We start from the raw sequence: 15,729 nt of genomic DNA, 5'->3' as shown, positions 1-15,729 counted from the left end.
GTTATTGCCGATTTGTCAGGTTCAACGCCGGTTAGCTTAAGGTCAAGGTATGGTGTTGAGATTACTGGTTGGTTGGTTAGTTACTTCCTTCATTCTAACGTCAGTATCGTATGTATGGCGTGGAAGCCTAGCATAAGAATATTAGGACTGATACGCTCTTTGGGTTGGGGTGTTCCCGGTGAGTCGAATCTACTACTATTTTTTCTTCATACGAATCTCCTTCACAGGGAAGATGGCATGACTCCATTTCTACCAGCTTGTCATAGCTGAAGAATAACATGTGCAGAGTTGAGCAAAATAACATATAAACTGTATTACAACCCAAGGAACAAAAAGACGACACAGATATACTGCATGTGTTGAACATCGCAGCAGGGATTGTAACTATACTCAGCGGCCAGCAATTGAACCATCTGAAGATCAAGTTGCGAATGACAGAGTCAAAGATCCAAGCGACTCCCTTTTTCGCGCATTTCACGTTGAGTATAGAGATACGCTGCGACAGCAAAGCATTCCTGGTCGTGGGAGCAGAACTTTATCACATTATCGGTGAAGTTCGTCCCGGCGTTTAGTAGTCGGTGCGCATCGAGCTGTGGGCTATTATATTGGTCCTCCGGGTATTCGGAGATTCGATAGGAGTTCACACTCAATGAGTATGAAGATATGATGGTCAAGAGGAGTGGGATGGGTGCCGAGGGTTTTATTTCGGCGGACGAGTGCTGGTTGAGGAAGTAGGGTGTTTATAGCTGGGTTGGCACTGTAGGTTAGTCGATGGAATGACTGGAGATGGTTATGGTGCTTGCTTGTCTCTTACTTATACGAGAACTGTGGAAGTGCTTTCCTTTACCCTGCGCCTGTGACTGGGCCATACCACTAGGCACAATGGTAGAGTCAGATTTGACAGATGCTTGACCTGCCTACAGGGTATTATACTTCTTAGTGAGGAGACGATGAATTGCAATCATCAAACTGCTGTAGCGATACTGTGCCCCTCACCTACCCACTAGCCAAGTCGTTTAGGCTATAATCCATGCCAGAGGGAGTCTAACCCTGTCAGTGTCTCACCTGCGTAGTATTGCATTGCACACTAAAGCCGTTCGCCGAAGCGCTAGTCAGGGCTCACATGAGGCAGGCAGGCTGAGAGGCCTGCGCGTGCAACCAGGAGAAAATCTTTGTCGAAGCAAGCTGGAACTCAAATAGTCTAACGCTTTCATCCCAGTGCGATGGTGCCTTATGGATGGTTCGGTAACTTAAGCCTTCAGCAGATCTATCCTTCATCCTTGACTACATTCAGTAACGTATGTGGAAGAAGGCATATATCTCACCATCGCAATATATCCAACTGTCAGTAGAAATGGGACACTAACCAACACCCAATAGATTAGTAGATATTACATGTCTACCTTGATGTTCACCATCCAAATACCACCATCTGACAAGTGGCGCGAGTATGCACCCTGCTCGCACCCGGAACATATTCCCTGTAAGGCTGGAGGCCCGAGCAAGCGCTAGTTAGATAGTCGAGATATTTGGATAACAGGGACCCCACAGGTATTTTTCTCTCATTTCTTAAGAGTCAGTCCCTCCCAATCTCCTCTATCATCCTCCATCACCATGATCTCCCCAGCAGAAGCCATCACCTACCTGTTCAGCGGGGTGGTCGTCTCGAATATATACCTCATAATAATGCACCTCACTCGGATCCCTCAAACTGTCCACTGCCTTCCCTTTGGCCAGGCGTATGTCCTCGCTCTCCAGGCGATGGTCGCAGCTCTCATTGTGCGGATGCAATGCGTCATCCTGAATCAGCCATTCCAGCTCCGATTGAGGAAGATCAAAGCCCTTCTCTTTCTTTATGCTGTCTTTCCGATGCCGATACTTGTGGTATGGGTGGATACTAACGTTCTTCCGAGGGCGTGTGGGTGTCGGTGTTGGAGTTGATAGTCTGGCATATACTGGTGGAGGAGTCCAAAAATTCCAAGGTTGAGACTAGGGTGGGATGGTTAAGTCTTATACTAGGCGACTCTTTCAAATGTCTGCTTTGTACCAGGAGGCTCTCGGTGTGTATTGGCGCTGTCCAATGTTGATATGAATGTACCCAAAGAGGAACTATTCATTTCAATATTCCACTCTCGTGGGGGCTCCTTTTCTAGCCAAAAGAGTGCAGTATCTCTGTCTCAGAAGAAAGCACTCCTCTGCAGTAGCGTGGATTGTGGGTTTGGAGCACTCCGCTTATACATATTCCGCTTGAGACGGGCAGGGCTTCGAATCTTACATATGATGATCAGGAATTAGAAAACGGAGATAGATCCAAGAGATGCTCGCAGTGTCACGTTGTATAAGAGAACAACGCTAAGTGTACAGCTTATACTGTCTATATTCTTGAGAAGTCAAAGTGGCAGTAAGTGGATATATCTACACCCTACTACTATCACCACTACTATCACCACCACCAGCACCACCACATAGATACGCTTATCGCCATTGAACCTCACATCGACATCCCCATCAAACGAAGAGAGAGATCACAACACACACACCTTACATTACCTAACAGTAGCAGAGCTACTTTCTGTAACCTTATAGTACTAACGAAGTCGAGGCAATAGTCTATATCAATACCAACTTCTTACTCAAGAACTTAATCTGTCTTTCAATGATCCTGTTGTGGGTCTGTTTCAATCGAGATTAGTACTACCAGGATTAGAATAGGTATCATATATATGAGCAGGAGTAGGACTAGGAATGATTGAGCTTCTACTAACACAATATACTCTACGCCTCGCTGGGAATGTTGAGATCTGAAGATTCAATAGAAACTGGTTGGCTACTCTTACACCACCGTGGAGGGAAATACTTAATAAACAATATATCTAATATACACTATAGATCAAGATCACGCAAAACCTTCATCGCGTCCATCTCAAGATCTAATTCCTCCTCCTTTTTCCCTTCCCCTTCACCTTCCTCGTCATCTACCACCTCGAACTCACCCTCCTCGTGTACAGGCTGAACAGTCTGTGTCCAACCCTTCCGAATCGACGGTTGGAACGTAAGATACCCAACAAAAGCCGCGACACTCACAACCGCATACCCAACTGACAACCACACATCCTTCGACTGTGCGGCGGCAAACGCCGACATCGTCCTACGCTCAATCCCACTCAGCTCCCCGTTGTCATCGATCGCCTCCTTCATCCGGTTATTCAAGCGGATGTCCTTCCAGATAGGCGTCGCATCCGCAAGGGTATTGTAAAGGGTGCTTCCAATCGTAGCCAACCGGGCCCGTTGCGGTGCCTGCCATGGCAGGATTGATGTTCGTGATCTCTTAGTATCATCCGAAGGAAGAGCATGTTCGAGCTCGACAACACCGAAGATCTCCTTTACCATTCGTTCCGTATACGCCGTCACCTGGGGTGCCTTGCTGCGCATCGCATCCCTCAGCCAGGGGTTAGGCAGCTCCGGCACAAGCGCCAGACTCAGGTATCCCAGCGCCAGACAGTCCAGGCTTGTAGGTCCGTCCTCGCGAGTGTGCAGGAAGTATCCCTTCCCGCTGAGGATTTCCTCGAGCGGCTCGAACAGTTCCGCGGTCAACGCCTCCAGCTTGAACTGGTTCTGCTGCGCCGTTTTGCCGATTAGGGATGAGACGGTGTCGCGCGGCTGAGGAATGAGGTTCTTGGGGATCTGGCCTGCTGCGACGGCGGCGGAGTGGTCACGTTTCCGTTGGTCTTCGATGGCTTGTATGTCCAGGGAGGAGAGGCCGAGATGTTCGGTGCGAGATTTGGCGGCGCTGTGAAGTTTCGGAGGGAGGATCCATTGGTTGGGCCATTGGAGGATGGCGCCGTAGGAGGGAGAGGTGCAGTTGTAGTAGTTTTGGCTGGTGACGTAGAGGGAGAGGTCGAGGAGGGATTGAGCGCGGGATTCAAGGAAGGCGGAGAAGCTGTTGATGATCAGTTAGAATTATCTCTTCTCCTGATCGATTATAATATCAAAGTACTGGGACGTGGCAAAGCATACGCAATGTTATCTGCTTTTTCGAGCCCATCGAGACCCTGATCCAGGTCCCAGTCGCCGTTCGAATACTGACGGAGGTAATCGACGATATTGCGGAACCGGCTCACCCATGTTGAGCCATTTTTGAGGGCAGGTAGTTCGCCTATGGAATTGTATAAGATTAGTCAAATGCGTCATTAATCCCACAAGCGTAGAGCAGGGGCCCTCCAGAAACTAGCATTCAGAGAATAAACCACTCAGATAAACATACAAGTCGGCGACACGGAAGGATCACTGCTTGCGACGAGCACCCAGGCATCCTTGGGCACGGTCAGGGACAGATACGTAATAGCGGCGAGACATTGCGCATCAATAGACGGCAATGAAAATGCCGGACCCCAAATATGAAGTTCCAGAACCATCTTTTTCGGTCGTTGCGGCGATGGCCAGACAGATGGAGGTTGCGTTGTTGGACCGGTGCTATCACGTGGAGATTCCGTCGCCGGGCGGCGAGACTGGTCGCCTGAGGCTGACAGGCAACCATTCCAGCATCAACTAACTACTCCGTATCTTTTGGAGTATCTACTTGCTACGGAGTATACACGATATGGAGCGGGGAAGAAAGAAGCATGATGTGGATCGATCCCACGTATGTCAGGACGTAGATACCATCCTGCCTGATCTAGTAAGTGGTTGGTGCGACTGGCCAGTGCAACAGATACAGTACAAGCAGCAAAGTAGGGTCATCGGGTATGTTGAGATGGCATTGAGTAAATTAAATCCATGGGGTTTTTGGTTTCACTTTGTGTCATCAAACCCCTCCTTTTAGGCGAGGGAATCAGTCTACTAATCGGTCTAAGTATGAGTGATTTTCTTCGCATCCGCGTCCCGATCGTAATTGATGATAGGAGAAGGGCCTGGGAGTTTGAAGCTAGGGAAGTAGTCAGATAACTAACTTGCTAGCTAGTTGGTAGCTATTCGGCCAAATAAACTGACTGACAGGAGTGTATGCGATACTCAAGCCACACCTACTTACTCCGTTACTAGTAGAGGTAGTCAACAATTAAGTTAGTAGTTAGTGGTGTAGTAGTATCTACCGGCTCCCGCAGAATTAATCAAGAGATGTCTGCAGAAGTTGAATGACACCCACTTAGCGCCATAACTACAACAAGAAAGTAAGATTTAATTTTACCAACATCCATCTCTGCCATCCAATCCAGCACATGGCATGACATGCTCAATTCCGGGATTTGACATCGGCCTAATGAACTAACGCTCAGTCCCTGCTTACAATACGGGTTAATGGTGAGCAAAATAAATAAAAATAACTAAATAGTAATAACGGGCTCCAGGTACATCCGGGGTCAGTTGACCTGCGATCGGACATTCGTGCTAAACCCATCTAAGGTTCAGAGAACGTGGAAGACAATAACAGAAACAGGGCAGGATTATGGAGCTTAGGTCGTACCTCTACCCTCCACCCCGCCACGTATACCCGTTATATCGAAAAGCGGGCAATCAAGGCACGGGTTCCTCGGTCCTACTAGGCAGACACACACACAGGTGGGCCGGTCCTTGAATTGGATGAGGTATGTAGATAGTAAGTACCTCATACATACATACACACAGTAATCTACCTATAGAGAGAGGGTATAAATTATCAGCTTATCATTGATCAGCATTCTGTTTATCGTCAGGCTACCCGCATCCATTTATCCATTCATCCATGGCATGCGCTTGGCTTCCTACATATGCAATGCAGGTGGCATGTGGTTTGCTTGGCGGTTACGAGATTAGATTCCACAAGTTGGGTGGGAGGGTGAAGAGGAGGAAGAGGGGTCCTTAGAACCCGGTCTTTGACACACAAACTATCCAACCAATAACCACTTATTGGCATAGATAGATAGTCGAGTCGGTTCCTGTTTAGTAGTACTAAGTCCTGCGGTAGAGCCCGTCGTATCAGGTGCGCCACCCGGGCCGCGCAGGCCAGGGTGCGTACCTCGCAGAAACTATTGCATCAAGTAAGAAAAAAAGCAATATTGCAGTACAACTGATAAGGAATTGCGGGAGAGGCGGAAGACTTGTGTTTCTTTTTTTCCCTCGCTTGGATCACCGTATGATCGAGTCATAATCTTGTCAAATGCCGCTATCTGATTACTCAATTCAGTGCGGTACATGCGCCAAAAGAGGGACTGGGACTGACGCTAAAGGTGAATGGAGGTTCTCCGTACTACAAGAGGGGGAGGGGTGATCGCAGCGCTATTGATTCAGAATCCCTGCTGGGCTGCGCTGTTGTTACTCCGCTGCTGAACGTTGCCCTGTGTGTCTGTGTGTGCTTCCTGTCGATCTTCTTTAGGGAGGGGGAGTTCCCCGCGGTCACACAGGTTACTCAAGCAATGCACCATGCAATGCTGCAATGCTGCAATGCAGTTATCATGAGATGCTTACAGTACTACAGTATGCGTTGTTTAAGATTGCAAGATAGGAAGTAAATGGTCAAAGAATTTGATAGTCTCATTAGCAATGTCAAAGCGCAGCCAAGAATGCGAAATGCCGCTGGGTATATTAAGTCTATTATACATGCCGTCGATTTCAGATAAAGCTCAAATCCCAAATGTGGATGATAACAATCAAGATGGTACACATGACTGGAAAAGGAAATAAAAGGAATTAAGTAATTGTTGAACCCCATGTGCGAATGGAATCCAAGGTTTCCGAACAACGCATTGACATCGGTGGGGATCGTGCGATCCATGCTGCAATTGGGTTGGTCGATGAGCAATACCCGAACTTGCACATGAAACTCGTATGCTCGCGAGTCTTGTCGTCATCACTTGGTGTTGCAGGGTCCGGTTGCTGACAAGGCTGGTTGGAGATAAATGGCCCGAGAGTGGGGAACCAATAGCGAGTCACAGCATCATGGTCCCTCTTGTCGAATCGGGCCCCCCTGCAGTGCGATAGGATCTGCCGATCACTCGACAGCCGCGTGAGCTGATGCAGTGCAACGATTCGATGTCGCAATGTCAAAACGTCATTGTAGATTGGGAGCAGAGAGCGCCTGCGCGTGGTCCCGGAGAATAGTATGGAGAATTAAAGACCGGCCCAGGAGAGGCTTCCGTGTGGCGGTGGTAGTCGAAAAGTCCGAAAGATGGCGAATCGAAGGTTGTTGAGGAATGCGAATAAAAGGTATAAGTGGAAAGGAGCAGAGCCATAGTGTGATGTCCCAAAAACGAAATCGTGATAACCATATGCCGAAAGGTGCAACTCCCATGTCATGAGAGACTCGAACCGGCCCACATTGTCACTGTTCCTGGCGGAGTTGGTGGGAAGAGCTGTGGTTGAACCGGCTGAGTCTGTCGGTCGTCAAGTTCATATCAAGTGAATTGCCCGTTGTGTTTACTTGGGGAGCGGAGGAAGAGGACCCTTTGGCGGGGGACCAGGGCAAGGAGGGAACTGAGAGGTAGAGCCACCGATGGAAGGCATGATGATGTAGTTGTGGATGATGGTAATGGGTGGTGTGCGTGGTGATGGTAGTAGTTGTGTGAAGGAAGTAGTAGTAGTAATAGTAGTGTGGTGGTTGATGTAGTGTAGTGTAGTGTAGCACGCGAGTTGTTTGAGAGGATTGAAGTTGAATGAAACCAAGAGGATTGAAGAAGACGAGGTCAGATGGGCGTCTAATATATACTTGAGAGCTTCCCTCAATTTTCTGTGCCCTTATTTTTATTTTTATTTTTTGAAGAAAAGACCAACCGGGGTGATTGGCGCTGAACCAGAAGTAGAATAATAATAATGAAAAATAATAATGGGGACAGAATAATCAGAAGGAAAAAGAAAAAATTAAAATTAAATCATAAATTATAAAATCATAATTATTTTTTTTTTCCCACTTCCCTTTCCCCTGTCGGGAAACAGCTGAGCTCCACCGGCCGGACAGGAGGAAACGAACTACGTCAGAATCTGACCGCGTCCTTACACTAGTGCGGTACGGGTGGGCTGCCAGATGGATTCTCGATGGATGCCTTTGCTGCTGAGGCCCCAATGGGAAATCCCAGGGAAATTTTCTAGAAGCTCCTGTTGTCCCACTCCGGCCGGGGACTGACCTTCACCGCTGAGACTTTTTGCCTCCCCCTTTTTTTTTCTTGGGTTCCGCAGGTCTAATTAACATGCGCATTATCGGAGCTTATTTGATGGGGTGTGGACTGATGGTGGTGCTAGGTGGGCGTCTCAATCAGAAACAAAGGGTTGTCTGTAAGGGCGATAAAATGTCACAGCCGAGCAAATGGACGGGAAGAAAATGGGAGGGAAAAAAAGTTAGTCTACTAAGTTAGCAGTGAAGGAGAAACAGGATCGAAGGAAAGAAGAAGAACAAGAAAAGAACAAGAACAAACCAAAGACACAAAGCGAAAAATGGGAGGGAACAAGTGAACACGAAATTGAACAAGGCAAGCAAGCATTCCTGACCCACTCCAGCGTTTATCGTTCTCTCTCTTTCGCTCTCTCTATCTTGACTCTCGACGGAGTCGTCTCTACACACCCCGTTCTGGCGGCTTCTTTTCTCACCATTCCCGATTTTGCTTTCTGGGCAAGACAGTCCATCTTTTTCAGCAAAGAAAAGCAAACGGAAAATCCTCTGGGCGAGACGCCGCCCATGTGACTACAACTGTAGCTAAACGCTAGTGCCATTTCGCTTGGTTACGTAAATTACCATGGGGGAGGACGAGGACACTGACGAAGAAGCATGAGTTAACCACTTTGTAATGGTGAGTGAGTTAACATTGCTATCTATGACTCAATCGAAGGGATCAATGCCACCGTTAGAGGATGCGCTTACTCCGCATCCCGACCAGGATGGTGTCCAGGCAACCTCATCCCTGAGTATGTGCAGCTGCGTTTGATAGGCTTACGAGCTTTGGGGGCTAGTCCAGCCATGCCTACACGTGCCAGTTCGTAGATCCTTTGAGGGGGGAAAGAGAGCTAAGAGCGTGAGAAGAGCACCAGAGGGGACAAGGTCTAGCAAGTTCGATAAGGAACCCTCCAGGATGATCCGAAGTCAAATGCGCGGCTGTTGCGCTGCCCGTCTGAAACTCGGATGCGTGTGATTTGATTCCTCACGACCACCACACAGACACCCTTCTCCTGTATGTACTTACTTCCTTCCCACCCTCCAAAAGAGGGAAGATCCTAGCTCCAGCCAGATTGTCGGGACCTGCGGGCCTATCCTCTTCCTGTATCCATCCAGTCCAAGCCACCACACATCCCGTAGTTCTCAAGCCCAAGTGACGCCTGCATCCTTCAGCCTTCCCGTTTCAGCCGTGAGTCGGTCCTTTTTTGCGAGCATGGATAGCTGAGAGTGGTGAGACAGGCAGTAGACAGCTGAGGAGCCATGATCCATGATTGGGTTTGGAAGAAACATTCTTCTCTTTCCTTCCCTTACAGCCTTGTTCAGGGGAGAAGGAGGGAGGGAAGGAGGGCAGTGGTGATCCGATCATAACGGAAGAATGACAGGTCGTTTCATCTGTACAGGGCGGCAAGTTTGTCGCAGCCAACGGGGTAGCCGCAACCTAAAGATACTACACACCCACACAGACACAGACTGAGAAGAGAAGAGCTTTGATGGCGTGTCCTCAGGCCGCCGCCGGAGCGATGTTTCAGGGGTTGATCATCATCGCTCTCACCCACAATTGGATCGCATCTTCGGGGTTTACGTCCGCCAACGAAAACCCCGTTTCTCCTTGCAGGAAAGTCAGGAAAAGGAAAAGTACCTGCATTCGTATTGTCCGAGCTCTCAGACTCTTGGGTGCTGCCCTGAACGGTTTGAGTTCAAGGAACTGTCTGTCATCCATCTATCCTTTTCCCAAGGAACGGGAGCCTCGGGAAGCGATTGGAATCTGGTAATTCCGGGCTCCTCCATTTGACGGACATCTCGGCTGACAACCATCCATTCCATCCATTGTGGCTGATGTCCCTTGCCTAGTCTTGGCTGTTAGGTTGCGGTTTGCTATTGTTGCTTGCTGTAAGGCTGCCCTCCTATCATCCCTGATCAATAACTATTAGACTTCACAATTTCATAATTACTTATTACTTATTACACATATCCTATGGCTCCGTACATGTACCAAACGCCCAATTAATGGTCACTGACTGGCTCGCCAGCTTCCCGTCCGTCCCTGCAGCTTGAGAGAACTAATTGAAACTAATCTCCCACGCCAGCTGACTTGGGGGTGTACTCTCTTATGCAATGCAACGCTCATCAGGTCCAATCCGGTTTGATTTGATTTGATTCTGAATGAGTTCATTAATTGAACCAGTAGACATCCACCAATCTCACCCCCCTTGGCCCAATGGAGCCCTGGCGTGCAACCGGACTAGCACCACCCGCTTCATGAGTAAGTATCTAATGAGGATGCGCGGCGTCACGCCGGATCATCTGCAGATAGGACGTGGCCCGGGATGCGAAGGACACGGTAAACAGGAAGGGAGAAACGATGATCCTGCACGTCAATCGATTGCTGCATCGACTCATCGGTCGATCCATCGAGATGCGGGTTGCGTTCTCGCGTCGATGATTTGACCCGGTCGCTGGTCTCTCCGCCGACAATTTTCGTTACCCACGGCCGCTAGAGAGATAGGCCGGCGCCTAACAGGATACTAAGTTACTAACAACCCCGGCCTGCGTCAAGTCGTCCTCAACGATTGACTTCTTTGGCGTAGTGTGCAGCTGTTAGCGCCGCTGCATGCATGACCACTGATTGAGACTTGAGAACGGACAAGGCAGGTTTTTTTGCCAGTCCTAGCAGTAGTATCGTGAGCTACGGCGTCCTACTGTATCTACTAATTTTATCCGGTTAATGGTGATGGCCGCCTGACGCAAAAGAGATCCCGCGCGCTTCCGGTGGATGAATGGTTCATTTTCCCTTTTCTTATTACATAGTAGGTATAGGTTCCCTGAATGATCCGGATCGGTCATATCATCATCTTTGCCACTTCCTGATTTCCCGTCAGGTCACATGGCTCTTATCCATTTGGGACGACGGGGACAGAGAGGGCCAAAAAGAAAAACACATGGCAAGAAGGAGAAGGATGTTGACAGAGTGGATCCCAGTTCCAAGAGAACGAAATGAGATCCCCACTGTTGGGGGTGTTCATTCCGCGCCGTTGGTGTGGTGAAAACTGGATCGCAGCAATCAATGGCCGGTCTCAGTGCGGAGGCAGGGTGATTCACGCCAATTTCGTCAAACTCCTCGGCAAACTCCCACTGCAGTCCTGAACAGATTGCTATAATAGTGCACAAAGTGGAGAATGGGTACACATGATACACCACACTCATTGAGCCTTTGTCATACTTACGCGCCCTTCTCTCTCTCTTGTTCACCCCAACTAATGTTGTCGTATATCCCGGACAGTTTCCCGCCTCAAGTTTTGGTTCCCTGCGGGTTAGTGGATTGGATGTAACGCAGCAATTGCGTTAATGCAGGTACTATGCATCTGACTGCATCCTCGACTATCACAATCACCGTGACGCCTCCCAGTCTGCAATATTCAATAGTCCGACTGCAGGAGGGGTTGCCCACGCCGATGTAGGCAAGATCGGAATTTCCCAGGCAGGACTCCGTGCGGCGTACATATCTAGTGAAGATCAACATCAGGGAATTTCTCCGCTCTGTGGAATGGTACTGACTCTTCCAGAAACCGTCGCAATCCATGGTTCACCGCTCCTCTTGTCGCACAGTGCTCGTCCACTGTCCGTCCCACACATGTTGCGGTTCAAACTCTCAACAATCGCTCCCGCTTTGTCGCTAAATTCGGACTAAAAGGCCACTAATTATGATACGAACTTGCTACTTTGTTCTAGTGAGCAGCCGGTCTCAGCACCGCCTTTGGCGCCGCCGGTTTCACTACAACGGCTGGTCCACTTGCTCCCACTAACTCTGTTGCGGGAAACCACTGCTCATCGAATTCTATCCCAGCCTCTTTTTCACCACACAGACCTCGTTGGTTATCGGTTGGCTGAATGATATTACCTTTGCTCCTTCAGGATAAGCACTGGAAATTACTGCCGTCCTGAGTAGTGGCGTAGGAGTCTACGGAGTTCTTGGTGCTCTGAATACCGTGTCTTAGGACCCATGTTGATCACGATTTTCAATAGCACCCTTATGGTTCGACTACTCCCTGTTGAACCCCGCAGCGGGATCGGATCTCACGGGCGGCTGGCTACGGTTTTTCTCGAATCCTCAAGCAAGGCAATAACATAGGCAACAGAGGTTCAACCTCAGTTACAATTCTTTCGGCCATCTTCCTCGCGGTGTCTTGCCTCTTTAGGCACATCTCAAGCGGCTAAAAGCCTAAAAGGGCTGTATCTAACTAGAGGGTCTCGTCTACGTCTTCCGCATGGAAAAGTCGTCCTTACCGTGGAACATGGATCCCAATTTTATCAATGTCGGTCAATCCTACTCCACAGTACGGAGAACTCCGCCCACTACCTTAGTCGGAGAAAATTTTGTTTGGACCTGCCCTTTTCTTCCTCGATTGACGTCAAGATTCGGCTACTCTCCATTGGATCCAGTGCAGGGTTCTGCTTAGCCTTGCAAGATTATTAATGTTTGCACGCCAATTACTGGGCCATTGTTCAATTGCTTCGGAAGGCATCTCCGCAAAAGGGCGGACAGGGCGCTTCTGAAAGAAAACGGTGAACCAAATCCCGGTCCTCGTTTACTCTGGTGTTGGGGTAAAATTAGACGACACGGCAATATCTCGGTACTTTGACTCTTGGCAAGATACTGAAGCAGAAGCCATTCGGGACGCGTCTGCTCAATCTCAAACGCCATTCTGTCTCCTGTTTTCAGATATATCACGGAGTCGCAAGCTGTCAATCGGCATGTCAACGTGAAACAACCCCTGTACATCAGTATGTTATGCGCCAGGATCATGGCTTATGCAGCAAGCCGAAAGTCTAAATGACCCTCACATATGTATGTGCTGCAGTGCACATCCATGCGGCATGGTGTTCTATTCCAACGGCGAGTGCCCCGCAAGAGGCTCCCAGGGACCGACTGAGTTATGACAGTCTAGGCCGATTGCGACGCGTCCTGACACTGTAGACGTGGTCTTCGGCGCAAAAGGGGCGAGACGGTCAGGTTCCTTGGGACCGGTGTTACACAGAACTTAATCCAGATAACGGCCAGCATCCGAGTCAGGCTGTCGCACACCACTGTTTCGTCGCCTCACTGGAAACTCGAACTCAAAGATGATTCTCGGCCGGACTGGTCTCGACTCCAGCTAATGTTGTCCAGACGGGCCGCCATCGCACCAGGTGGTACAGCAATTTGCGAACACGTCGCAGTACAATTGTTCGATCCTTTTCAGCCGGATGACATTCAATCTGCATCACGCGCACGAGCATTCTGCAATTCATGATATGCGACCGTTGGACCATACCATGCGTTATGCAGAAATCAAACGATCAGGTCGCATCTTACGACGAGGCGCCATCCCCGTCCCACGCGGCGTTTGCAAGTCTTGCAATGCTGTAACGTATTGCAGGCAGCTTCGAAATCATTCTTCAGGCAGATCGCCCTGGGCCTGGCTTGATATCCATTCCTCCATCAAGACCTGACGACCAGGTTCTGCCGGTGCAGCTCTTGTCCCTGTTTTGTCACCTTTCCGCGTGACAAGCAGACACAGCACCCAGCCGTAGATATTAAATCCCTCGTAATTGGTCCTGAAGCGCATCTTCTTGTCATCACCATCATCAGCATCTCGCGATAGCGTACCGTCATCCTTCCTCCTCTTCAATGTACGCCGCCGCTCCGGCGAATCATCAGACTGCCAATCAGCATCATCCCGCTGACGCTTCCCTCCCACACCATTATCATCATCACCACTCGCCTGTGGAATATTCCTCAATTCCAACCCCTCTTCCTCCTCATCACTCTCAATCAAGATCCCACCCTCAGCTGCCCCAGAACCAGACCCTCCTCCTACCCCTCTCCCCACAGCGTAACCTCCCTCCTCCTCACCAAACTCCTTATGCCTCGTAAGAAGCGAATGGCGCGTCCTCGACTCGCGCAAAAACAACGCAACCTCGAATTCCTCTACACGAAAGGCATGCATGATCAGCCAGCCATCCCTTCCAAGCACCATACATAGTCCATCCAAATATATATATACATCTCCTGTATATTTCAATAAGAGATTACTCACCCTCAAAAATAACATCCTTCACCGGCTTCCCCTTCTTCTTCGCAAATAACCGCTCATTCTCCTCGCGTAACTTGGGCAGCACGAGTGGTCGGATCGCTGCGAATACGCGTGGGAGTACGGCGTCACGCGCGTTCAGGAGCCATCGGATATCGGAGGGGTTCTCGAGGTAGATTCGACTTTCGAGGACCGTGTATTTGCTGATTCGGAGGTAGCGGCGGATGGGCGCCATGCTTGAATGTGCGCGCGGGTGGGTGAGTGGTTGGGTTGGGAATCGAGCGGGGAGGTGGTGGTTTGTTGATGGTGATGGATGCGGGGATGGTAAGTAGTAGGTGTGGTCTGATGTTGGGCTTGTTTGGTGGTTGTTGTGGTTGTGATGTTGGAGGATGTAAGTGAGTGAGTGTAAATCAGTGACGTTACCGCTGCGGGCAGTGACCGCCAAGCTTAGGTTAGCTGCGGTGCGGTGCGGAATTACTATGGGCAGCCTCCGAACAACACTGGTCGGTTTGTATCTAGGGATGTGGCTTGGCTGGTTTGTGCTACTTGCAGGGGTGCTGAGGGTATTAAGATTGATTTTATTAAATTGTTCCTTCAAACCTCTATGAGAGATCATACGATTTCTTTGGACCTGGTTCGGTTGATTTATCCCTCAGTTTACTATACAACTGGTGGATAAAGTAGATGAAGTACACGCAGGTTTCGGCCGAAAAGCCATTCGGTTGATTGTTGTATTGGCTGGGTAAGTATCTGGTGATATTTGCATGGCGTTTACTACACTACATTTGTATGGGAGTATGGATAGTTATTGTGGTTGGTATTGTTATTTGCGGTGGCTTTTATTAATATCTGGCTTTCGTCTACTCCATCAAGAAGTTCTGGCTGTTTGTAAATAATTTGATAGATGATGTCTTTGGAGTTATCCAGGGAATGACATCAAAGCACACATGCAAGATGAGTTATAGTTCAGTCCGAACATACATATACCTGGATGTATAGCATGGAAGTGGAAGCACTTATGGCGTGGTGTTGTATGTCTTTTCCTATACCCCATTTAGGGGATGTCCATGCATTGGTAATAACTCTCTCACTTCTCTCTCTGGGGCTGTGGCTGGGCTTTTTATTTTGTCCTCAGCCTTCTCTGGTTCGATGCTGGTCACTGGGATAGCAGTCTCTTGTGATATTCCGTGCTTTTCCCTGGTGGAAGCTGCGTAGCCGATGGAGGGCATTGTAGAGGGGGTGAACCAATGCAGCGAAGTAGTCACCTTAATTCTGGCCATTATGGTGTCAAACTATATGTCCAGCTAGTTTTGCTTTGCTCTCAAGTAGGGGTAAGCATCGTGACAAGGATTTAACAATATTCTAGCTGGGTTGTGTCTTTATGGTAGGTAGAGTCAGCGCAGATTTGAGTTGTATATTGCTAGTCTAGATCCAAGACCGCGTTAGCTTGCTTTCATTCTGGTGTAGAATGATATCCACAAGGTCTCTCTGCTAAGAGGGTGATGAATGCGTGTCTACTTAAATTCATTCTTCCATAGGATG

At 49.0% G+C, this 15,729-nt stretch overlaps 2 protein-coding genes across 2 annotated transcripts; both read right to left on the bottom strand.

The window, feature by feature from the left end:
* Positions 1–2,883: 2,883 nt before the first annotated feature.
* AtWU_07461 (mitochondrial import receptor subunit) lies at positions 2,884–4,415 on the bottom strand (the record flags this gene model as incomplete). The annotated part of the gene is made up of 3 exons (XM_035502570.1): positions 2,884–3,940; positions 4,018–4,156; positions 4,265–4,415. The coding sequence occupies 3 exons, from the start codon at positions 4,413–4,415 to the stop codon at positions 2,884–2,886; spliced, it is 1,347 nt and encodes a 448-aa protein (XP_035358463.1).
* A 9,130-nt stretch (positions 4,416–13,545) lies between these two features.
* Positions 13,546–14,422, bottom strand: AtWU_07460 (uncharacterized protein; the record flags this gene model as incomplete). The annotated part of the gene is made up of 2 exons (XM_035502569.1): positions 13,546–14,084; positions 14,194–14,422. 2 exons carry the CDS (start codon positions 14,420–14,422, stop codon positions 13,546–13,548), a joined length of 768 nt encoding a protein of 255 aa, XP_035358462.1.
* Positions 14,423–15,729: the final 1,307 nt, after the last annotated feature.

This window comes from Aspergillus tubingensis, assembly GCF_013340325.1.
Source record: "Aspergillus tubingensis WU-2223L DNA, scaffold_8, whole genome shotgun sequence".
Taxonomy (NCBI): domain Eukaryota; kingdom Fungi; phylum Ascomycota; class Eurotiomycetes; order Eurotiales; family Aspergillaceae; genus Aspergillus; species Aspergillus tubingensis.
The sequence above is the reverse complement of the archived record's forward strand: the minus strand, read 5'-3'. Positions and strand labels throughout refer to the sequence as shown.